This window comes from Budorcas taxicolor, chromosome 2 (genome assembly GCF_023091745.1).
Source record: "Budorcas taxicolor isolate Tak-1 chromosome 2, Takin1.1, whole genome shotgun sequence".
In the NCBI taxonomy this organism is placed as follows: Eukaryota; Metazoa; Chordata; class Mammalia; order Artiodactyla; family Bovidae; genus Budorcas; species Budorcas taxicolor.
The window spans coordinates 168,674,031-168,699,409 of NC_068911.1; the positions used below are offsets into that span (position 1 = coordinate 168,674,031).

Below are 25,379 nucleotides of genomic sequence, written 5' to 3' on the forward strand. Positions count from 1 at the left end.
AGGGCTTCCTCTATCCCTAAGATGCCATTAGCACCCCACCCCCAGTTGTGACAACCAGACACTGCAGATGACTCCTGGGAGACAAAATCACCCCCACTAAGAACCACCAGCATAAAAGATCTCATCCAGTCTCATGGCTTTAAATATCATCTACACCATGTCTATACTGACGACTTTCAAATTTATATCTGCAGCCCAAACCTCTTCCCTAAACCCCACACTCGTAAATCCATCCACCTGATGGATATCTCCACTTGAACGTCTAATAGGCATCTCAAAGTCAACATTTCCAACACAGAACTCCTGATCTATGGCACCCCGTCACACCTGCTCCTTCCGCAGTCTGCTCCCTTGCAGTAAATGATAACTCCATTCTTTCGGCTGCTCAAGCAAAACGCTTTGGAGCCATCCTTGACTTCTATTTCACTCTCTCACTGCATATCCAATCCATCAACAAATGCAGTTAGCTCTACCTTCGAAACAAACCCAGAATCTAACCACTTTCACCACCGCCACCACTTCCTCCCAGCTCCCAGCCTCCACCATCTCCCAGCTGACTCGTTGCAGTAGCTTCCTCACTGGTCTCTCCTCTGATCCCTTCGCCCTCCTAGAGTCTATTCTCCACAAAAGGACAAAAGTGATCCTTGTAAACATAGGAGGTGATGTCACTCCTGCTCTCCAAACCTGCAATGGTCCCCCAGCCCACCCAGAGTAAAATGGCTCTGGGTCCCGTATCCCCAGTATGACTTTGACCTCCTCTCCCGCCAGCTCCCCTCAGTCACTAGACCACAGTTATACTGGTCTCCTTGCTGCTCCTCACATATGCCAAGCATACTACAGAACTCCCTGCTATTAGGTCGGCCTGGAACGCCCCTTCCCTCAGCAATTCCTCTAGCTTCCTGTGTGTGGCTCTCTCCCTTACCTCTTTCAGGTCTCTGCTCAAATGTCACCTTCTCGGTAAAACAGTCCCTGAGCCTTTTTGAAATAACAGTTCTCCGAACCTCACACCCCATCCCCCTTCCTGCTTTGGTCTTCACAACCCTGATCATCAACCGACAATCTATATATTTCACTTGTTTACTACTTCCTCCTGCCAGAAAGACAAAGGAATGCAAGAAGACAAAATGGCTGTCTGAGGAGGACTTAACAAATAGCTGCAAAAAGAAGGGAAGTGAAAGGCAAAGGAAAAAGGAAAAGATATATACCCAACTGAATGCAGAGTTCCAAAGAATAGCAAGGAGACATAAGATCAGTGATCAATGCAAGGAAATAGAGGAAAACAATGGAATGGGAAAGACTAGAGATATCTTTAAGAAAATTAAGAGATACCAAGGGAATATTTTTGCAAAGATGGGCACAATAAAAGAGAGAAATGGTAAGGACCTAACAGAAGCAGAAGAGATTGAGAGGTGGCAAGAATACACAGAACTGTACAATAAAGGTCTTGACGTGGATAACCACAAAGGTGGGGTCACTGACCTAGACCCAGACATCCTGGAGCATGAAGTCAAGTGGGTCTTAGGAAGCATTACTATGATCAAAGTTAGTGGAGATGATAGAATTCCAGTAGAGCTACTGAAAATCTGAAAAGATGATACTGTTAAAGTGCTGCACTCAATATGCCAGCAAATTTGGAAAACTCAGCAGTGGCCACAGGACTGGAAAAGGTCCGTTTTCATTCCAATCCCAAAGAAAGGCAATGCCAAAGAATGTCTAAAGTACCTCACAATTGCACCCATTTCACATGTTAGCAAGGTAAAGCTCAAAATCATCCATGCTAGCTCTCAGTATGAAACTAGGAATTTCCAGATGTACAAGTTGGATTTATAAAAGGCAGAGGAACCAGAGATCAAACTGCCAACTTCCAGTGGATCATTGAAAAAGCAAGAGAATTCCAGAAAAACATCTGCTTCATTGACTATGCTAAAGTCTTTGACTGTGTAAATCATAACAAACTGGAAAATTCTTATAAAGATGGGATACCAGACCACCTTACCTGCCTCTTGAGAAACCTGTATGCAAGTCAAGAAACAACAGTTAGAACTGGACATGGAACAACAGGCTGGTTCCAAATTGGGAAAGGAGTACATCAAAGCTATCTATTGTCACCCTGCTTATTTAACTTATATGCAGAGTACATCATGCAAAATGTCAGGCTGAATGAATCACAAGCTGGAATCAAGATTGCTGGGAGAAATATCAACAACCTCAGATTTGCAGATGACTTCACCCTAATTTCAGAAAGTGAAGAGGAACTAAAGAGCCTCTTGATGAAGGTGAAAGAGGAGAATGAAAAAGCTGGCTTAAAACTCAGCATTCAAAAACCTAAGATCATGGCATCTGGTCCCATCTGCTGCTGCTGCTGCTGCTGCTGCTGCTAAGTCACGTCAGTTGTGTCCGACTCTGTGCGACCCCATAGACGGCAGCCCACTAGGCTCCCTCATCTATTTGCCATAAAGTGATGGGACCAGTGACAAACTTTATTTTCTTGGGCTCCAAAATCACTGAGGATGGTGACTGCAGCCATGAAATTCAAAGACGCTTGCTCCTTGGAAGAAAAGTTATGACAAACCTAGACAGCATATTAAAAAGAAGAGACATCATTTTGCTGACAAAGGTCTGTCTAGTCAAAGCTATGGTTTTTCCAGTAGTCATATATGGATGTGAGAGTTGGACCATAAAGAAGGCTGAGCACTGAAGATTTGATGCCTTCCAACTGTGGTGTTGGAGAAAACTCTTGAGAGTCCCTTGGACTGCAAGGAGATCCAACCAGTCATTCCTAAAGGAAACCAACCCTGAATATTCGTTTGAAGGACTGATGCTGAAGCTGAAGCTCCAATACTTTGGCCACCTGATGCAAAGAGCCTATTCACTGGAAAAGACACTGATGCTGGGAAAGACTGAAGGCAGGAGGAGAAGGGGGCGACAGAGAATGAGATGGTTGGATGGCATCATCGACTCAATGGACATGAGTTTGAGCAAACTTTGGGAGACAGTGAAAGACAGGGAAGCCTGGTGTGCTGCAGCCCATGAGGTTGCAAAGAGGCAGACACGACTTACTGAACAACAACTACCCACCAGAATGTGAGTTCCGTGCAGTTCCGGCATGAGGAACTCATACACTAGTGGCCTTTGTCTGTCTTGGTCACAGTCTTATATCCTTAGCAACTAAACAGTATCTGACAAGTAATAGGCACTCAACAAACATGTGTTGAATCTTCACATTTACCCTGTAAACATTATTATTATCCCCTTTTATAAAACAATGGGACTAAAGCTTGGAGAGGTTAATCTGACACAGGTCCTTCAGCTAGAAGGTAATCTCCCCTAGAATACTCTTACCAACCACCCAAGGGCCTCTCCAAGTGTGGCATTAAACTGTATTTTAGATGGTTCTCAGATCAGCTCTTAAAAACACAAGAATATTCACTGGGAAAAAAATAAACCTCAACCAAATTCTGTAGCTTATCTAAAAGTTAACTCAAAATGGATCATGACTTATTTGTAAAACTATAACACTTTTATTTAAAAAAAAGAATAGGAGAAAATCTTCAGAATCTAGGGCAATGCAAGGAGTTCTTAAATTTGACACTAAAAGCATAGTTCATAAAAGGAAGTTTTGATAAACTGGCCCTCATAAAAATTTAAAGTGATTATTCCATGAAAGCCCAGGTGAAGAGGAGAAAAAAGACAAGCTAAAAGCCAGGGGGAAATATTTACAAACTATATACCCAAAAAAAGGACTAGTATCTAGAATGTGTAAAGAATTCTCAAAGCTCAACAATAAAAAATGAATAATCCAATTAGAAAATGGGCAAAGACATGAATAATTCATGAAGAGGATATACAGATGGCAAACAGCACATGAAAAGATGTTCAGCATCACTAGGCATGGAAAGTGAAAGTTGCTCAATCGTGTCCGACTCTTTGCATGGACTATATAGTCCATGGAATTCTCTAGGCCAGAATACTGGAGTGGGTAGCCTTTCCCTTCTCCAGAGGGATCTTCCCAACCCAGGGATCAAACCCAGGTCTCCCACATTGCAGGCAGATTCTTTACCAGGTGAGCCACAGGAAGCCCATTAATGTCACTAGGCATTAAAGAAAGGCAAATTAAGACCAGGATGGGATATTACTACATACCTCTCAGAATGGCTAAAATTTTTTAAAAATAACAATAATAATGACAACACTAAATGCTGGCAAGGATGTAGAAAACTGGATCACTCATCTATTGCTGATGAGAATGTAAAAGCATACAACCAACTCTGGCAGTTTTCAATAAAACTGCAATAAATATGCAATTACCATATGATCCATCATTTGTATCCTTAGGCATTTAGCCCAGAAAAAAATGAAAAATTATGTTCATGCAAAAACTCGTACATGAATGTTCATGGCAGCTTTACTTGTAACAGCCAAAAACTGGGACCGGTTCAGGGGTCATTCAACAGATGAATGGTTAAACAAACTCTGGTATAGCCACACCATGGGATATTACTCAGCATTAAAACAGGACGAACTATTGATTTATACAACTTGGATGAATCCCCAGGGAACTACACTGACCAGAAGAGTCAGTCTCACTGCCGAGACAATCCAATGAGAAAAGAACAGTCTTTTCCATAAATGGTGCTGGGACAACTGGACACCCACAAGCAAAAGAATGAGACTGGACTCCTACCTCGCCCCAAATCCAAAAATTAACTCAAAGTGTGTCAAGGAGCTAAATGTAAGAGCTAAAACTATAAAACTCATAGAAAAAAATAAAAGTAAATCTTCCTTACTTTGGACTAGGCAAACGTTTTCTAGATGTGACATCAAAAGTCCAAATAACAAAAGAAAAAGTAGATAAATTGAGCCTCATTAAAATTAAAAATCTTTGTGCTTCAAAGGACACCATCAAGAAAGTTAAAAGACAAGTCACAGAATGGAAGAAAATATTTGCAAATATATCTGATAAGGGTCTAGTATCTGGAATATATAAAGAACTTTTACAACTCAATAATTAAAAGATTAAAACCCAATTTAAAAATGAGTAAAGGATCTGAATAGACATTTATACAGAGAAGGCATACAAATGGCCAATAAGAACATGCAACTTGTTTGATATTTATTAACCATCAGAGACGTGCAAAACCACAATGAGACACCACTTCATATCCACCAGGAGGGTTATAATCAGAAGACAGATAATAATGAGTGTTAGTGGATATGTAGAGATACTGGAACTCCCATACGCAGCTGATGAGAATGTAAAGTGGAATGGCTGCTTTGGAAAGCAATCCAGCAGGTTGCTAAATGGTTAAACATAATTACCATATGATATGTACATGCTATACCCTCAGGAGAAATTAAAACATATTTCCATACAAAAATCTCTACATTAATACTCATAGCAATAATAACCAAAAAGTATAAACAATGCAGATGCTTTCCAACTGATAAATGTATAAGTAAATTATGGTATGTCTATACAATAGAATATTATTCAACAATAAAAAGTACTAAAGCATGCCACAACATGAATAAACCTTGAAAAAGTATGCTATGAGAAAGAAGCCAGTCACAAAAGACTACATATTATATGATTCCATTATATACAAAATGTCCAGAGAGGCAAATCTCTATAGAGACAAAAAATAAATTAGTGGCTGTCTACGGCTGGAAGTATTAACGGGACATGAGGGGAGGGGTGGACTGCTAAAGGATACAAGGCTTCCTTTGAGAGAGGGGAAAATGTTCTAAAATTTATTGTGGTGATGGTTGCACAACTCTGTGAATATACTAAAAACCACTGAATTATACACTCTCTTGAGCAAATTGAGTGAGATGTGGTTATATCTCAATAAAGCTATTACCAAATTAAAAAGGCAATTCAAAAGATTATATACTGGGACATCTCTGGAAGTCTGGTGATTAAGAATCTGACTTCCAATACAGGAGACATGGGTTTGATCCCTTGTCTGGGAAGATCCCACATTCTGCTGGGCAACTAAGCCCATTTGCCACAACTGCTGAGCCTGTGCTCTAGAGCCTGTTTGCCACAAGAGACACCACCGCCGTGAGAAACCCTCGCACAGCAAACAGATTATCCCCTGCTTGTACCAATTAGAGAAAGACCGAGTGCAACAATGAAGACCCAGTGCAGCCAAACAGAAATAAATACATGTAAATAAAGTGAATAAATATCATGCGAAGAGTTGACTCGTTGGAAAAGTCCCTGATGCTGGGAGGGATTGGGGGCAGGAGGAGAAGGGGACGACAGAGAATGAGATGGCTGGATGGCATCACCCACTCAATGGACATGAGTTTGCGTGAACTCCGGGAGTTGGTGATGGACAGGGAGGCCTGGTGTGCTGCGATTCATGGGGTCACAGAGTCAGACACGATTGAGCGACCGAACTGAGCTGAAGTGAACTGAACCAAACAAAAACCAAAAAGGTTATATACTGTATATACAATGTATGATTTTATCAGCTATATAACATGTTTTAGAAATGAAGAACAGATTAGCAGTTCCCACGGGGTAGGGGTGGAAGGACAGCAATGATACAAAAGGGCAAATCAAAGGATCCTTAAGCTGATTGAACTGTTCAGTATCTTTTGACTGTGGTGGTAGATACACAAACCAACACTAGAATAAACTATATAGAACTAAATATACACACATACACACAAATGAGGACAAATGAAACTGGGTAAGTCTGAATAAGATCTGTGGATTTTGTCAATGTCAGTATCTTGAGAGGAATATTACACCACAGTTTTGCAAAATGTTACCATTTCAGGAAACAGGGTAAAGTGAAAAGGAAAATCTCTTGTATTTTTCCTTATAACCACATATGAATCTTTTATATGGCAATAAAAATTCAACAACAACCACAAAAATGCTGAAATCACAGAGTAAGAAAATCGTTCTGTTCTCAGTCTCTCTTCTGATTAAACAAAAAAGTCTCCTCTGGTGCAGGTGTGCCATCACTCATAACAGATGCTGTACCCTTTTAAATAAGAAAAAGCAGACCTCAGTCTTAAATGCCCAGATGAGAGAATCCAGCTAGAATTTAATAACATGCTTTTATTTTATGCTGTTTAGTTGTTTATTTTACCTAGATGATACAGTGTAGAATTAAGAACACAGATCCTGAAGCCAGCCAGTCAAGAGTTCTAATCCCTTACTGTTCTGCTACTTACTAGCTGTGTGACTTTGAGCCAGTCACTTAACATCTCTATTCATGATCATCTGTACAGAGGTTACAGATTTTACACCTCATCTGTAAAATGGGTACAAGAGTACCTAGATGATGGGGTTGTTCTGAGTTTTAAATATGACACACACACATGTGTCCTTCAGAGTAAAGCGTTAGCTATCATCCATTTCTTTACCATAACTAGGATGGAGCGAAAATCATAATGGTTCAGAAAGTTTGAGAAGCACAGAGGGAGGCCATACTACCGTTCGGAATGTGCCCTTCGCCCCTTGGATGCCCTAAGTCCATACCTGAGTATCCGGAGGAGGCAATGAAGCCAGGAAGCACCCACCTGCGCACTTGGTGCGGCTGACGAGGGGCGGCCCCGGACGGCCGGTGCCACCGTCACCCGGGCGCGTGAGCAACACACTGATCTCGTACTCCGTGTCGGGGTCGAGGTGCCACAGCTTGTAGGTCTGCAGGCTGACGGCGTGCACCTCGGCCCACGGGCCGCGCGCCATGCGGTACTCAATCTCCTTTCGCACGATCGGCCCGTCGCCGATGATGGAGTTGGTGTTGAGCTGAATGATGAGGTAGGTGGGACCAGCGCGCAGCAGCTGCGGGGGTGCAATGGGGGTAGGGGGCTCTGCAAGGAGATGGGGGAAAGACGGAGCCAGACGGATGCCGCTATGAATCCCTGGCTCCCAGCTCCTCATCCTACAACACCCAAAACCCCTAGCGCCATCCTGGTCCCTCACCCCTACCCCAGGCTCCTCATGCAGCCCCGCATGTCCTCGACTAGACTGCCTCCCCTCACTAAATCCCCAGGCCCTAAGAGACGCCGAACTCCAAAAACTGACCTTGCCCCTCACCTCTCAGCCTACACCTTCTCCCTCACTCCCTTCCAGATCCCGAAGTCCTCGCCTCTAAGGGCTGACCGCTTGTCAGTTAGAGTCAACCCTGGGAGGCCCACAGCCCGATCCCGCCTCGCCCAGGTCACACCTTGACCCAGTCCTCACGCTGGCCCACCTCTCAGAGGGACCTCCTCCCCACTCTGACCTTCAATTAGGACTGGATCTCCCAGGAAATGACGCTCCCTCCTCGAGCCCCGCCAGGGAGGTCAGAGCACACCCGGAGTCGGACGCGGCCTTCCCTGGCGGTCCACGGGCCACGCCCCGTCGATGAGACTCCGCCCCCAGTAGAAGCCACGCCCGCCCCGCCTTCGCCCGCCCCGCCCCTCGGAGGCCGACTGCTCGCTCACCCTTTACGATCAGCTCCGCGAAGTTGGAGACGCCCGCTCCACGCGGGGCCTGGGACACGCAGCGGTACAGGTCCTGATCCTCGCGGCTCACGGCGACCAGGGGGAAGGTGGCCAGGAAGCGCCGGTGACTGATGTGCCGCACGCCGGCCGCGGGCACCAGGGCCCCGCTCTGTCGCTGAGCCGGGAGAGGGGCCAGTGGGTCAGGGGAGCCGGGGAAGAAGGGTCCAGATCTCGGTCTGACCCGAGCGAGCGGAGTGGTAAACTCCCGGACCCATTTCGCCATCCCGAAACTACCCAGGGACGTGTGGGATTCCTGGAACCAGCCCTGCCCCAAGAAGGTGTGGGGCCGATTACGGGAATGTGGTCGCTCTGCCTTGGTGGCGGGGTGTGGTTGGGGACGGGGGATGGGCCGGGGGGGGGGGGGGGGGCGGAACCTGGAGCCGCTCTTTTATGTCGGAAGAACTACACTCAAGAGGGCAGAGAGCCTAGGATGAACCAGGACGCGTGTGTTTGGGTGCTGGAGAAGGACAGAAGGCCTCAGCCCTCCGCAAGGAGCTTGAACTTTTCTTAAGAAGCTGGCCAAGTTCCCCCCAACACACACACACCCCGGGCACCCCCGACCCCGCTCACCTGCAGAAGGAAACGCTCGGCCTCCGCTGCTCGGCCTGCCGCCATGCACTGGAACGAGGCGTTCTGGCCCGCGTTGACCTCCACGTCCCCCAGGCGGGAGAAATGCGGGGCCTTTGCTGCCGGAATAGAGCCCTGGCGTGAGCTGGGCCAGCTCCCCACTGTCAGCAGGAGCCGCGGCCGCCCGCACCCCTCACCTTGCACCCCAGGGAGCCAGGACTCACCGCAGGGGTAGCTGAGAAGCAGGATGTCATCTAGGCCCATGTAGCCCCTGCGGTCTGGGGAGACAAGGGCCTCAAACAGCACCTGGGGGAGGCAGGAGGGTCCCTGTCATCTGACATTTCTCCAGCCCTGCCCACAAGAGCCCCCTTTCAAGCTCTGCTCCAGCCCCATCCTCCCCAACAAGCAGAGGTCAGTCCCAGCTCACAATTACCCTCCATACCAAGCCAGCTGGTTGTAGCAGAGGGTGTCAGCACACAGAGCTAACAAGGTCAAGGCCAGAGATTCCATCCAACCCAGATGGATGTTACTTTCAAGTCACAAAACTTGGCAGCCAAGACAGGGTTTCCAAGTCAGCACTATTCCAACTCACCCCTTCCCCAGCCACAAACTATCACTGTTAACAATGACCTCTGATGCTGAACCCAGACTGAACCATTACTGGAGAACCACAGACTGGCCACCGACCTTGACCACAGACGGACTCCTGATGCTGAACACCGAATAACTCCAACCTTGGCCACTTGCTTACCCTGACCTCACACTGACACTCCTCTCTACCCTCACTCCCAATCAGACTCACCGCAGACTGAACCCAGCCCACCTGATATTCATTAGGCCAGAAGGTGCTGACAGCCAGTTCAGCCTGGTGCCACTGACGGCCGTGGGATCCAGTCATATTCCAGACAGCACTGCCCAGGGGACCCCCATTGACACGCACATAAATGCCCAAGGTGCCCGGGCTGTGCCCATCCCGGCTGTACAGGAAGTAGCTGAACTGCACACAGTGGGTGTCATTCTCGCTCAGGCTCTGGAAGATGACATGGGCCCGCTGGCCTGGAGCATGCTGGGAAGCGTTGACCACCAAGTAGGAGCCTGGAAAGAGAGGGGGAAGAGGCAGGAGCTGAGAACGTAGGGGAGGACCAGGGTCAGGTGGGCACAGAGGAGGAGGCAGAAACAAAGGACTTCATGTGGAGTCAGGGGGCCTGAGTTCTGGTCCCAGTTCTGAATCATGGGATAAGTCCCTCCATTTCCCTGCATCCCTTTCCCAAAGGAAAGGCTTGGAGCAGCAAAAAACACACAAATCTGACTTTGCCAAAACCCTTTATTGCTCCTCGAGTCACCCCTAATGACCTCCGTCCAAGCTCATGTTGGTCCATGTCTTTTCCCACATACTGAGCTGTCCTGGGAGGCAGGGACTACGACAGTCATCTCAGGAGTCAAGAGTCTGGCACATGACAGGCCCTCAAAGTCCACCTCTTCTGAAGCCCCCCCACCCCTGCATCCCTCTCTGGGTGTCTCTCCTGGAACCTGGATCATTAGTAAAGTGTGTATCACTCTCCCCACCAGCCTGTGGGGCTCCTTGGGGCTCCTTGGGGCTCCACTGTGTCGCCAGCACAGATCTGCAAGCTGAACGAACACACAGAACAGAGGTTGAATGAAAGGACTCTAACTTCTCTTCAGGCCCCCACCCCCCTGAATCTGAACTCCTGGGATACAATTTCTCTTGATTTCAAACCTGGAGAAAGGCAATCCTGTCCCTTCCCCAGGGAAGAGATCCAGGCTGCATGCTGGGAAGGGTGGGGTGGAGGGGGTGGGCAGAGAGGGGCAGAGGGGGAAAAGGGAGCTGGACTCCTCTGGACCTGGCTGAGGGATTATGGCCTCCCTTCTGTGAGGAGAAGGCCCCCGCAGCTGCCAAGAGGGTGCCCGAAGCCACGCAGGGCTGCCTCTTCCCAGGCTTGGCCACCGGCCAACACAAGCTCATTCAGATCCCACACCACGAGGCTCCCTGCTCCAGGAGGGCTCTCCAGGGACTCCGCTGGAGGGAATCGCATTCATCTGCGGGAGCCAGAAGCCTGTGAAGTAGGCAGCTCCTGCATCAGTCCTGGTGGGGTCGTAAACAAAACTCCAGATCCCCATCCCCACCCAGGAAGGGACGCATCCCAGCCCCCAGCACAGTCTCTCTTGGCCCACGCCTCCATCCTCTCTCCTCTCCCTGTGAGCAGCTGTGTGTGCGTCTCTCTCCCCCTTTCAATCTGACACTTTGTTCTTGCCTCTTCCTCCTGCTCCCTCTGCCTCTCTCTCCTCTTTTCCCTAGTTTTTTCTCACTCTGCATCCCTCCCGCTTCTCTCATCCACTCCCTTCATCCCCATCGCCCCACCCTCTCTTCTCTCCTGCTCTGTGACTTCGAGGATGAATCCCCCCTCCTCCCTTCCCTAAAATGTAAGCACCAAACACAGCAGAGACTCCATCCATCTGGCTCACCACTGTATCCCTAGGATCCAGCCCAAGGCCCATACTGCGCATGAAATTTCTCATCCCCTTTTCTCACTGGGTCTGTCTCCGGTGGTGTGGGGGAGAGAGAGAAGCAGAGCCTATACAAGGTGGTCAGGACTGTAAGAGGTGAACTCAAATCAGCCACCTTGGACCTGAAGGCTAACCCATCTCAGGCCAAGGCTGGGCCCTGGGGATATGAAGTCGGGCCACTCAGCATCCCTGCCATGGTGGGCACCTTGACAGCTCACTGTCACCCAGCTCAGACTTTGACATCTGCCAGGACAGAGGTCAAACAAGGAGCTAACAGTCCTGTGAAGGCAGAGATAAATGTCCCATGGAGGGCAGAGTGTGAGCAAACGCACAGAAAGGGGAGACACCGGAGGGCTCCAGGAGATGAGGCCAGGGGTAGGAGGCCAGGCTGCAGAGGTCAGGTCATGGAGGACCTCCCTCCTATTGGCTTCAAGTCCTGGCCCCACACTGAGAACCTTTGCTGTCCCTCCCATGCACTCTTGACAGCAGATGCCATCTTGGCCATCCTGTGAGCTGAGAACAAAGGCCCTGGCTTCCTACTGTGACAGGGGCAAGGGGAGGGGCCTCAAGCTATCCAGTTCTGGGTTCGCCCAGCAAGCACATTTGGTTCTCCTACTATGATATGTCCTCCAGTCCAGCCTTTATCAGTAATAAAGGTGACAATCTGGTCTCCATCCATCTTATCCTCTTCTTAATCCCCAGTTGATTCTTTACCCAATGGCAATGGGTGGATCTTAGTAGTTAGGGCCCTCAAATACCTCCAACAATTGTTTCTAAGCATTCATTGAACCCTTATAGGCCACCTCTGGGTTATGTACATTACAACACTATAAAATGGATTATTCTGTGCTCCATTTTACATTTAAGGAAATGGAAGCTCAGAGAAGTTAAGTGACTTGCCAGAGACCACACAGCCGGTAACATGATGAAGCCGGGATCTGAAGCCCAGGTTTCGTGACTCAGTGCACTCGAGGCCATCAACAGGGTAGAAGGCCAGGACTAGGGTCTATGCAGTTAGTCTCCTGACTCCCGGTCCAGTGTTCATGATGCTCCCCACCCTGAAATAGGGACTGGACAAGGCAGAAGCTGGGAAAGACCCGGGACTTGCAGGAAGAAAGGGGCAGAGGAAGCGAAGGTTTTACACGCATCCAGCCCCCAGGGCGACTGCTCTATCAGCACCTTGATGTCCTGGGGGACCAGGATTCAGTCGCAGGGAGAAGGAAGCCTCCCTGAAGGTGGAGGATTTAGGAAGACTTGGCAGGAGTAAGAAGGATCCTGAGCTAAGCTGCCCCAGGAATAACGGGAGGTGGGCTTTATCCTACAGTTTACAAGGGTCTTTGAGGACTTGAAAACCCATTTTACAGGTAAGACTACCTGATGTACACCACTGGTCTGAGTCCAGGGAGCTCCACATTCACAGTGTCATGTGTCACTACAGAGCAGATGAGGCCCAGAGAGGTTAAGCAATGGACCCAAGGTAACACAGCCAGTGGGTAGGCGGCCTGGCCCGGGAAGGAGACGAAGGAGGAATGGTGACTGAGGGTAGGCTCACCGTGGGGCAGGTCCGCAGGCACCCGGGTGCCAGGGTGGATCCGCACCTGCTCCCACTGGAAGTCGTCGTACTGGGCCTGGCTGTACTCGCAGGGCACCGCTGGGTCACTCGTCTCCTCGAAGGTGCAGCCGGCTGTGAGGGCAGGGCCTGCTTAGCCCAGGCTGGAGTGGAGGTGCTGGCCCGAAGGGCTCCTGGGCTACCCTCCAGGTGCCCCCACGGTCCCCTCCTCCCCAGGCCCACCCTCCTCCCCTCTGCCTCCTCAAGCCCTCCCCCCACTGCTCCCTCCAACAAAATGCTCCCTCCCCCACCCTCTCCCCCCAGCAAGGCCCTCTTTCCATTGTCTCCTCCCCATGCCAAGACCTCCCACATTGCCCACCCCCTCCAGCGGTCCCCAAACCCCCTACGGCTCAACCACACATTAAAGACCCTCCTCAGCAAAAACTAGTTGTTATTACTCTGTGTGTGTGTGTTTGTCACTCAGTCATGTCACATGGCTACAGTCCACCAAGTTCCTCTGTTCATAGGATTCTCCATGGCAAGAATACTGGAGTGGCTGCCATTCCCTTCTCCAGGGGGATCATCCCTACTCAGGGACTGAACCCACATCTCCTGCGTTGAAGGCAGAGTCTTCACCATCTGAGCCACCAGGGAAGCACGTTATCATTCTTGGGCTGTGCTCAGTCACTCAGTTGTGTCTGACTCTTTGCGACCCCATGGACTTGCAGCCTGCCAGGCTCCTCTGTCCAGGTGGATTCTCCAGGCAAGAATACTGGAGTGGGTTACCATACCCCGCTCCAGGGGATCTTTCCAATCCAGACGTTGAACCCAGGTCTCCCACATTGCTGCCGATTCTTTACCATCTGAGCCACCAGGGAAGCTCGTTATCATTATTACTACCCATTAAAGTCTCACGACAACTCATGAGATCAGAACAAGAATTATCCCCATTTTATAGATAAGGAAACTGAGGCCCAAAAAGGCTAAGTGACTCCTTTAAGGTCAATCGGCAGGTCAGTGACAGAGGCGGGGTTTGAACCAAGGTCTCCTGACTGCTGGTCAGTGTTCTATCACAGGCCCCTGTATCTTTGCAGAGAGGACAGACAGTGGGCCCCAGGACTGGCAGAACTGATCGCCCTAAGCCAGCCTTGATGGCATCTCCTTAAAAATAACAACTGATCATGTGACTTACAACAAGCCCAGCACAACGCTAAGTGCTCTGAGTGTGGAGTCCCATTTAGGCCTCGGCTTCTGAGTAGGCACCACTACTGTGTCACTTCTACTTGATGCATGAGCTCAAGGGATGCCCACCGCCCAAAGTCACCCAACTGAGGTCTCTGCTTGCAGGAACACGGCGGGCAAAAACACTTATGTGAGGTCCAGGCACCCATGACTACAGGAAGCCAATTCCCAAGATTCTGAGCCACTCTGCACAGTTTAAATAAGGAGAAGGGGAGGCAGGAAGGAGACCAAAATGGATGCTAGGCCTTAGGCACGTATCTTAGCTGGCTCATCAAAGCCCCGAGTTGGACCTAATCCACCTGAGAACAGCACTGGTTCAGGAAGTAACTGGTGCTTGCCCTCTCCCCTGAGCTGGTGCAGCGGTAAAGACTCCACCTGCCAGTGCAGGATGATACAAGAAACTGGGGTTTGATCCTTGAGTCAGGACGATCTCCTGGAGGAGGAAATGGCAACCCACTCCAGTATTCTTGCCTGAAGAATCCCACAGACAGAGGAGCCTGGTGGGCTACAGTCCATGGGGTTACAAAGAGTTGGACATGGCTGAGTACACAATGCCACCACTACCAGGGGTAAACTTAGGCATCTGAAACCCAGGAAAACGCCTCGATGAGCAGCCAGGAAGCAAACACAAATCATGCCAGGCCCTATCCAGCCACTGGTACTTCTCCCCACTTGACAGACGAGGCAACTGAGGTTCCCAGGGGTGAAGGAATTTGTTCACAGCATAAGGTGGTAGATAAGTAAGTGGGCTTTGGCATCAGACAGACTTGGGATTGAATCTTGACTCTGCAATGTGCTGGTCCTGGGACCATGACCACTGCTCATCTTCAGCTCCCCCATCCACATGGGGGTTTGTTGAGGATTCACCCGGGGTCCACTTAGCACGATGCCGGCACATGCAAGCACTCAGAAGACAGGAGCTCTGCACTGAGCCGCCTGAGTAACAGAAGCAGAATTTGAGTCCATGGTGCTCCAAGGCTGAGGGCCACATTCCCCACCAGAAAAACCTTCACTCTGAGAAGGAGCAATCTGAGCCCCTTCCCAGCCTCAAGGAGAGGAGGGATGAGCAGCAGAGAGTAACAGGGAGTGAGTGCCGCGTGCCAGCACAGCAGTGGGCAGCTGCACACACGGCCGGTGGCCTGACTTTCAGGAGGCTCTGCTGTGCCCTCTGCAGCAGGGGACCTCTCCAGGTTCTCCTAGACCACATGAAGCAGCCCCTTGAACTGATCCGCAAAGCCAGGCATGCACAGGCTCACCGCTGTTGGGGGTGGGGGGGTCTCCATTTCCTCTTCACGGACCCCATCAGGGTGTAAAATAAAGTGGACACGAGGCTGGCACAGAGCGGATGGCACAAAATAATAAAAGCCTCACTTCAGAGCTGAGGCAGGACCTTGGCTGAGCACTTTGCCTCTTTGTGTGAAGAACTCTGGCCAGCACGTGCCCTGTAGCCTGTGGAAGGTAGGTTTTAACCCCATCTATGCTGGGGAGGCCTTGGCTCTCCCCCTAGAAAATGACCCATAGCACAGCACAGAGAGAGAACAAGGCCAGTAGAGATGGTCAGGGAGGGCTTCCTGGAGGAGGAGACAGCTGACTTCATTCACTCTGAGCTGAGTCTGTGCCTGAGGGTTTTAGTCGAGGCCTCCCTGAGCTAGATGAATTGCCATAAAGGGGACCCCAGGACCTAGAGTGCTGCTGGGGTTCAGAAGGACCTGGGGTTCAGGTCCTTCCTGTTCCTTCACAAGTAACAAGGCAGCTGTCCCAGACATGTCACCTGTGGCCCTAGGGCGAGCCTGAGAATGCCAGCCCCCTGGCTTCCTCCCATCCATTCTAAGCCAGGACAGGCCACGTGAACTGTCAAGACTCCCAGACTAAGTGATCTGGTCAGAAGGACCCCCAGACTGCCTGACCTTAGCCAGGGTAACCTTCACACTGCCTGACCCAGGTCAGTGACACCCAAACAGACAGACCTGAGCCAGCGGCCCCATCCAGATGACCACCAGACCATCTGACTTCGACCAGACTGACTGACTTCAGACCAGCTGACCACGGCCAGAGTGACCCCTGACCACTATCAAATAATTTCAACAACTGACCCCACCAGGCTGACCCCAGCTGACTGTCACCACTCGGAGCATCCCCTTCCAGTGGCAGAAGGATTCCTCTCCCTGACCCGTGTCCATCCCCAGTCCTGAGTTTCTGGGCTAGGCCCATTCCAGCCACAGTCCTTAGAGGGTAACAAATCTGGGGCCAGGCCCTCCAAGGAGAGCCCCACCCTGACCTGGTCCCCAGCTCACCCTGGGATGGGAACAATCTACCTTCCCAGATCCTGGGAAAAGCCCCCATCATCTCCAGTCTGGGTGGCTCAGGAGCTATGAGTCCCAAAGCCAGGTCCCCACCTCTGCTAGAGACCCAACTCCTGCTGGGGGCCCCCAGCCCAGAGGGAAGAAAATAGATCAGACTTTGCATTGAGAGCAAGAATGGTCAGGAGATCCCTCTCGGCTCCATTGACTCAGACTTGGGCCCAGACATGCACACACACATCAATGCCACCACGTGAGGGCTGCCGCCTACCACCAGGACCTGCCATGCCACTATCCCTCAAAGTAACTCACAAGGTAGGTACTATGATTATTCCTATTTTACAGATGGACACCAAGGCACAGTGAGGTGGAGGTGGCTTGCCCAAGGCCACATCTTAAGTCTGAGAAGCTGGGGTTTAAGCCATCTATCTTCATTCAAGAAGACTGGCCACGTGTGCCAATTCAGCTCCAGTCACAGGACATTCATCCACTGACAATACAAAGCAGGCCCCGAGTTGGCACCAGTAAAGGCACAAGGATGGTTAAGACTCTGCTCTGCCTTCAAGGACTTCCTAGCTAGAGTGGAGGTGAGGGAACAAAGCAAAACAGAGAAGAGTCAAGGCCACGGTGGTGGGGATGGGGAGGTGGTCAGGGGAGGAAGGTAGGTACAGGGGGAAGCTTTCCTGGAGGTGGGTGCATCTGAGCAGAGCCTGGAAGGATGGGTGTCACTGTGGCCAGCAGAGATGGAGAGGGGCATTTGAGGCAAAGGGCCCAGCAGGAGCAAGGGAAAGTAGTGGGTAACACAGTTTACACAGGACACAGAGAGGAGCCCAGACTGGCCAAAGCAATGGGAGATGAGACTGGTGGGCAGGAGGCTGAGGCCAGATCTAGGAGAGCCAAGTGTCAGAGTGAGAGGTTCGGCCTCGTTCTGAGTGGGGAAGACACAATTCGTGTTGGAGCAGAGAAGCTGCTAGATTCAGATGAGACAGGTGATACATCCTATCAGCCAGCAGTCCTCAATCTTTTTTGGGACCAGGGACCAGTTTTGTGGAAGACAATTTTTCTACAGACAGGGCGGGAGGGTGCGGGCAGCGATGGTTTTGAGATGATTCGAGCACATTACATTTATTGTGCACTTTATTTCTATTATTATTACATCAGCTCCACCTCAGATCATCAGGCACTAGATCCCAGAGGTTGGGGACCCCTGCTATATGCCTTGAGGAGGGCAGGGGACTTCTCCAGAGGACACTATAGGGTCAGAAGTGGGATAAGTTATCAAGGGGTCTGGAACCAGATGTCAGAAACCAGTGAGGAAGGGACCTCAAGTGCCCATCCTGGACACAAACAGCACACGTTCCAAGCACACCAACAGAGATGCACAATGCACACGCATGTGCATGCACACACACACACATACACACACACACACAATCTCAAATGTTCACACTCTCTTCCCCCAGCCTCATCCACGCTTTGGGGACAGAGTCTCAGCTGGGGACAGGAAGAAAACCAGACCCTTCTGTGGGTACAGCATCTCTGCCAGGGCCTCCCTGAGAGGGTGGGCTGAATCAACCCAGGACCCCCAACAGCTCCCCCAGCCTCAGCTCAAACTGGCCCAGCTACATTCCTCAGCTAATCTCCCCAATCTGGCAGGCGGTTGCCTGAGCAACCGTCAGCCACAATTTGGGAAGGGAGGATGATGGTTTATCCACATCCGGCTGGGCTCTGGATGGGGTGATGTAAGGGGCAAAGCAACCTCTGCAAGAGCAACCAGAGTGTAGGAGGGGGTCTCCACCCCTCCATATGCATGTATTTCCATGCACAGACGTGTGTGTGTGTGCATGCACACACGTGCACACACCAGTGAGAGTGATGGCCTGGTGCTGATTTGTGAGCTCGACGGGGAGGCAGGAGGCCTGGATCTAATTCCCGCTGAGCCTCTAACTCCCTGCGTGACCTTGGGCAGCTGGCTTGCCCTCTCTGAAGCCCCACTTGCTCACCTATGAAATGAGAATGAAGATCTCAGTGACTTCTAAGACTGTTCCACCTCTAGAATTCTGATTCCATTTGTGGGAGCATGCACGTGGGTAAGAATAACTTGAGGGCAGAGAGATGCTACGGGGGACAGGTATGTGAGGGTGAGCACGGGTCTCAAAGTGTGAGTCTCCCAGGCAGTGCACTGTAAAGTTGTGGGTAAGTAGGCGTTTGTTTACATGCAGGGGTACAGTCAGCAGCAAGTGTGTGCCTAAGGGCAGGTGAGTGTACGCGGTGGGTAGAGGAGAATGGTGCATGTGTGTGCGTGTGTGCCTATGCGTGTGGGCACCACAAGCATGGAGGCACCAGACTTCCTCCCCACCAGACAGGGAATGGTGCTCTGTGCCAACTACGGCTGCCAGCCAGCATCAGTGTTTTCCAAAGACCCTAGGTAAACATAGTCTGTTTGCAATGAGATTTTTGTTCCCTTTGGTTTGTCAATAGAACATCCAGTTCCCAAGGGATGGCCCCAGGAGAAACAAAACTTCTCCCAACGGATTACAAATTTAGGGGCTGGCCTCATACCCTACCCCTGGCATAGCCCCAACCCTGGCCTGGGGAACTCAGATACAACCCCAAGGATAACACTGGCTCATGTCATCATCTGAAGCCACACCCTCTTTCTAGGTAGCCCAACACCACCCTGGAACCAACACAGACTCACCCTTGGACGTTCCTGCCCAATCTAGCCCCATCCCACGTTCTCCATCTCAGGCCTGTCCAACCTCCACCTCCTCCCTTCTTGAGGTCTCTTTTTGCCCTTGAACACCATCCCCAAGCCCTGTGTATAGGAGAATACCAACCAAGGCTGGACTTACTGACTGCACAATCCCAGCTGGTTCCTTTTTCTCTATTTTTAATTGAAGGATAACTGCTTTACAAACTCATGTTGGTTTCTGCTGTACAACACGTGAATCAGCCATAATAATACATATGCGCGTTAGAATACGATATTTGTCTTTCTCTTTCTGACTTACTTCACTCTGTATAACTGGCTCTAGGTTCATCCACCCCAGTTCAACTGACTCAAATTTGTTCCTTTTTATGGCTAATATCTCATTGGAAAAGACCCTGGGAAAGATCGAAGGCAGGAGGAGAAGGAGAAAACAGAGGATGAGATGGTTGGATGGCATCACTAACTCGATGGACATGAGCTTGAGCAAGCTCCAGGAGTTGGGGATGGACAGGGAAGCCTGGCATGCTGCAGTCCATGGGGTCGCAGAGTCAGACACGATTGAGTGACTGAACTGAATATTCCACTTCATATAAATACCACAACTTCTTCTGATCCTGACCAACCCCACCCAGACTCAAAGACCATGATTCCAGTCCAGAAACCTGGCCCAGCCCACTTCACTGCTCTCCTGGCCCAGATCAATACAGCCAGACCTTAGCTAGGGCTCCCTGGCACCGCTCCCCAGAGCCCTAAATAACTGATGATCAATTAATCAAGGGCAGGGCTAGCAGCAATATGCTCACTTTCTAATCACACAGCATTCAGCAGAGCTGAAACCAAGAAGATTATCCAGGGCCAGGCCACAGGGTGAGAAAGCTGAGCTTTACCCTCTATAGGAGCCAATACAGGACCCAACAGTGCCAGCATCCTTCCAGCTCTACTGAGAAGAGAAGGAAGTGAGCTACAACAGAGGAAACTTCCGCCAGACCTACTCCCCAACTCCTGGATCAAAAGCACAGTAAGCCCCAAAATTAACAGCAGGGCTGCCATATTGTTAATGTAAGGGGAAAAAAATAAGACACTTGCTCCTTGGAAGAAAAGCTATGACCAACCTAGACAGCATATTAAAAACAGAGACATTACTTTGCCAACAAAGGTCCATCTAGTCAAAGCTATGATTTTTCTAGTAGTCATGTATGGATGTGAGAGTTGGACTATAAAGAAAGTTGAGCACTGAAGAACTGATGCTTTTGAACTATGGTGCTGGAGAAGACTCTTGAGAGTCCCTTGGACTGCAAGGAGATCCAACCAGTCAATCCTAAGGGAAATCAGTCCTAAATATTCATTGGAAGGACTGAGGTTGAAGCTGAAACTCCAATGCTTTGGCCACCTGATGCGAAGAACTGACTCACTGGAAAAAACCCTGATGCTGGGAAAGATTGAAAGCAGGAGTAGAAGGGGATGAGAGAGGATGGATGGCATCACCAACTTGAGGGATATGAGTTTGAGTAAGCTCCAGGAGTTGGTGATGGACAGGAAAGCCTGGTTGCAGTCAATGGCATCGCAAAGAGTAGGACACAACTGAGCAACTGAACTGAACTGAAGGGGAAGACGTGGGGCAAGGCTGGACTCCAGAGGCAAAGGGCTGAAGGGAGGGCTGTTCTCTGCAGAGGTTCAGTGGACAAAGAGTCCACGGACCTTGGTAGTGCAGACACTGTGTCACATAAAACCACAGTGCAGTCCAGTGCTTAATACCCTGCACTTCGTATGCAGGGGATATGGGTTCGATCCCTGGTCAGAGAACTAAGACCCCACATGCCACATGGCATGGCCAAAATATTTTAAAATAATTTTTTTTAAAGTGCAGAGTAGAGAGGCAGAGGGCTATGCACAAACACGTGCAGTGCAAAGACCTGGATCTCCAATGGTCCCATGGAGAGAGAAAGCTACGTGACCCCAGTGTGGGTGTCGGGGTGCAGCGCAGCAGTTCCACACTGCACAGAGGCGGAAGGTGGTTACACAGTGCACGGGAACAGAGCCAGGGTGCACAGACCTCACACACACCAGACACAGCACAGCAGGACTGGTCGGTGCAATGACACAGTGGAGAGGTGCCCCATCCATTGTGGCCATGACCCAGAGCTGCTCAGAGGCACGGTGCACCAATGAGCAACTTAGGGGTACACTAGGCTGGCACTGGGCACAAGGGACAGGTTTATAGAAGACCACCAAGGGAGTCCACCCAAGCTTCACTAGGCTTGGCACATAATTGGTGCTCCATGAATTCTCACCGAAAGGATGTCTAGAGGAGGCAGGCTTAACACACAGATATTTGGCAAAGAGAAGGACGTTGTGCAGGGCAGAAGGAACTGCTGGTGCTTCACACAGTCCCAGGAAGCACACAAAGTGCAGACTCGAGAGGAGGGCGAAAAAGTGGCACCGAAATGGAATGTCGTGAAGACACCGGGTGAAACAGGGGATTCGGTGCAAATGCTCTGGATCTTGAAACGCAGTAGAGCACCCGAACAGGTGAACAGGTACAGTGCAAGGCAGAGGCCCAGGACAGTGAAGGTGTGCGGGGCACAGGTGCATCACCAGGCGCTTGCAAAGGTAATGCAGGTAAAAACCCACACCAGTCCAGAGCCCTACAAAGTGGCCTCGGGCTGCAGTTTAGCTCCCGACTTCTCAGGCAGCGTGCAGTGGGAGCCAGAGGAAACCTGCAGTGAAGCCGGTTGAAGCAAAGACATTGCTCATCTGGGGCTGCCTACAGAGTCCCGGGAAAGATACCGGCTGACACCTCAGTGGCTCTAAAGGGAAAGGATGAAATAACACAGGGGCGGTGTTGGAGCGGCAGTGGTGCAGGCTGCAGGGCCGGGCCCGGAGAAGGCGCACCTCCGGGGCAGCGCAGTGAAGCAATGGGACAGAAGTGCTGCACCGGCAAGGGACGCTGTCCCGGGACAGCAGGACGGAGGGGCCGCAGACAGGCTGTTCCCGCCCGTCCCCGATGCAGTGCAGATGTCCACGGCGACCATGCAGCGCCTACAGAGGCCACGTGACGCAGATGCAGCGTCGTGGTAGCACGCCATCTGTTGGCACAGTGCAGGGGTGCGTCGCCAGGGACCATGCCCGATTCCAGGAGAGTCCACAAGCCTGACACAACACCATGGTCTGACAGTCACGCAGCACAGAAGACACAGAAGAGAGCCGCAAAGACACAAAAGGGAGCACAACGACAGGACACAGCACAACGGACACTGCAGATGGAGCGAACAGACACACACGAAAGTCCCGAGTCAATGCAGCGCGGAAACCCAGAGTGCAGCATGCAGCGTAGGGCTGAGATGCAGAGCAGCGCATGGATGGAATCCAGTGGCCTAGCCTTGAGGGGATGGGTCCAGGAGCCCCAGAGAGCACACAGCCAGAGCAGTCCAGGGCCGTGATGCAGGGCAGTTCTTAGCATGAGGTCAAGAGTGGCACACGCCTCCCATGATGCTCTGGATAGCAGAGGAGCCCAGACCCCAGAAAACCCTTGTGTCTACAGCTCTGCCAGGCTGGGCTGGCCACCCTACAGGTTGGAGGCTGAGGCCCCATCCACCCTGCAGGCTTCCCCCTTTCGTATCTCCACCCCAGTGACTCTCCAAGGGCACAGGATGAAGCCACCGCCACCCACAGGGCGGGCAGCCAGAACTGAGCAATGGTCCAGGTATTTCTATCTGAGCAGGGCCCCAGCGCGCTGGCAGGCAAACAATGAATTCAGATTCTGCTGAAAAGCTTTTGGACAATTAAAGCACATCCCCCTGGCCCCCAGCCCAGGGCTGGGCAGTGTGGGGCAGGATTAGAAAGAGACAGAGAGGGACACCTATTGGATTCGGCCCTGGTACCGAGGGGGTGGGAAGTGGGATGAACAGGGAGGGAAGCAGGCAAAAGGCTTCCCAGACCCACTGAACCTGGATCATCCCTCCAGCAGCCCCATTCCCCCTCCCAAGCCTGGATTTCATCAGAAGCCAAGAACAAGCTTTTCTGAGAACATAGGATGCTGTACCACATACACACACACTTAATAACAGTTTAGCACACACAGGGCTTACCACATGCCAGAACCTGTTCTAAACTATACACGTACGTGTATAAAATACATCCTCACTGCAGTCCCAAGCAGTATGTTCCATTATCATTTCTCCTCTCACAGATGAGAACACTAAAGGGTCAGAGAGGTCAAGCAACTCGCCCAAGGGCTACGTGGCTAGCAGTGGGAGAGCCAGGATCAGAACCTAGATGGTGTGGTTCCCAAGCCACATTTCACCACTATACTCTAGGTGCACATACACGGAAACACACACATGCACACATCCTGAGCAATGTATGGCCCACCCTCTCAGTTGAGACCCCTCCATCCTGTCCAAATAGGTTTCTGATACTTTCCAGTTGTCACCTTTTGTCCCTCAGCTGTCCCATTTCCCCTTCTAGCCATCCCCCATCTATTCCCCCACCCTCAGTTGTCCCCCCAACACCACCTGTCCCCTCATTCCCAGCTGTCCCCATCCCCCCAATATAGCTTTATTGCAGGTTATGTCCCATCCCCCCTCATGGTTCCCCACACCACAGCTGTCATTCCATCCCTGGCTGTGATCTTGCCCATCAAATATCTCAACACGCCTTCCCAATTTCCCTGTCCCAGTCCTTCCTCCCCTCTACTATGCGTGCATGTGTGTGTGCTCAGTAGCTTCAGTCGTGTCCGACTCTTTGTGACCCCATGGACTGCAGCCCGCCAGGCTCCTCTGTCCATGGAATTCTCCAGGCAAGAATACTGGAGTAGGTTGCCATGATCCTCTCCAGGGGATCTTCCTGGCCCAGGGATAGAACCCGCATCTCCTGCATGTTCTGCGTCGCAGGCGGATTCTTCACCACTAACCCAGCCCTTCCTCCCAGCCTAGTGGGGAAGGAGACGGGAAATGCTGCAGCCCACTGAATCACGTGCACTGTGGGCGAAACCTGGTCAACCGTGCCGGAAAGGGTCTGAGAAGGCTTCCCTGGGGAAGTGACATCAGAGCTGGACTCTGAAAGCTGAGCAAGAAGGCAGGCTTCCAGGAACTGAGGCAGGTAGGAAGGGCATTCTTGGCAGAAGGCACAGCATGTGCAAAGGCAAAGAGGTGTGAAAGGGCCTGGCGGGTTCTGGGATCAACACTGGCCTGGTGAGCCTGGAGCCAAAGGCGGGCAGGGAGGAGCGGGGTCAGGGGAGGAGAGGCATAAACACAGAGCAGTCATGGAGAGCAGGGACTGGGTCATACAGGGTCTTCTCTGCCATCTCAGGCTTTGGCCCCTGGGCGGTGGAGAGCCTTCAGCTTAGAGCAAGGGAGTGGCAGCATCCTATGTCTGCCTGAGAGGCCATTCAGATCCCGGGATGGTGGAAGCAGGCAGACGGCAGAACAGAGACCAAGAAGGGGGCCACTACAATGGTCCAGGCAGGGAATGAATGGGCTGCAGAGAAGGGGCTGTGGATTCAGCAAAGCCTTCTTCAGTGGCCACAGAGTGACAGTCCATCCACTTGGTGAGGTGTCCAGGCCTCACTAAAGATGCTATAGGCCTTGCACCTCTAGATCAGCACTATCCGTGGAGTGTTTTGCTGTGATGGAGATGCTCTTTGACCAATACACAGCCCGACCAATACAACAGTTACTAGCAAGAGGCGACTCTTGAGGACTAAAATCTGGGTGGTGAGACTGAGGGACTGAATGTTTATTTAAATTAAAATCTAATAGCCAGGGACTTGCCCAATGGTTCAGTGGTTGAGAATCTGCCTTCCAATGCAGAGGATGTGGGTTCGATCCCTGCTTGGGGAATTATGATTTCACATGCCATAGGGCAACTAAGCCCTGGAGCAACTAGAGAAATCAGCGCAAGGCAACTGGAAAGAAGCCTGCAAGCCACGATGAAGAGCCTGTGCATCGAAACAAAGATCCAGGGTAGACAA

The 25,379-nt window shown here is 50.9% G+C and overlaps 1 protein-coding gene across 1 annotated transcript in view; it reads right to left on the minus strand.

Moving 5' to 3' along the window:
* Window positions 1–25,379, minus strand: part of PTPRU (protein tyrosine phosphatase receptor type U) — an 86,604-nt gene that overhangs the window by 55,882 nt on the left and 5,343 nt on the right. Inside the window, exons 2-7 of the mRNA XM_052635977.1 lie at window positions 13,157–13,288; window positions 9,902–10,173; window positions 9,303–9,384; window positions 9,082–9,197; window positions 8,452–8,626; window positions 7,543–7,836 (exon numbers count right to left, since the gene is read on the minus strand). Of these exons, the coding sequence (XP_052491937.1) occupies window positions 7,543–7,836; window positions 8,452–8,626; window positions 9,082–9,197; window positions 9,303–9,384; window positions 9,902–10,173; window positions 13,157–13,288 (1,071 nt within the window). The remainder of the gene's footprint in view (window positions 1–7,542; window positions 7,837–8,451; window positions 8,627–9,081; window positions 9,198–9,302; window positions 9,385–9,901; window positions 10,174–13,156; window positions 13,289–25,379) is intronic.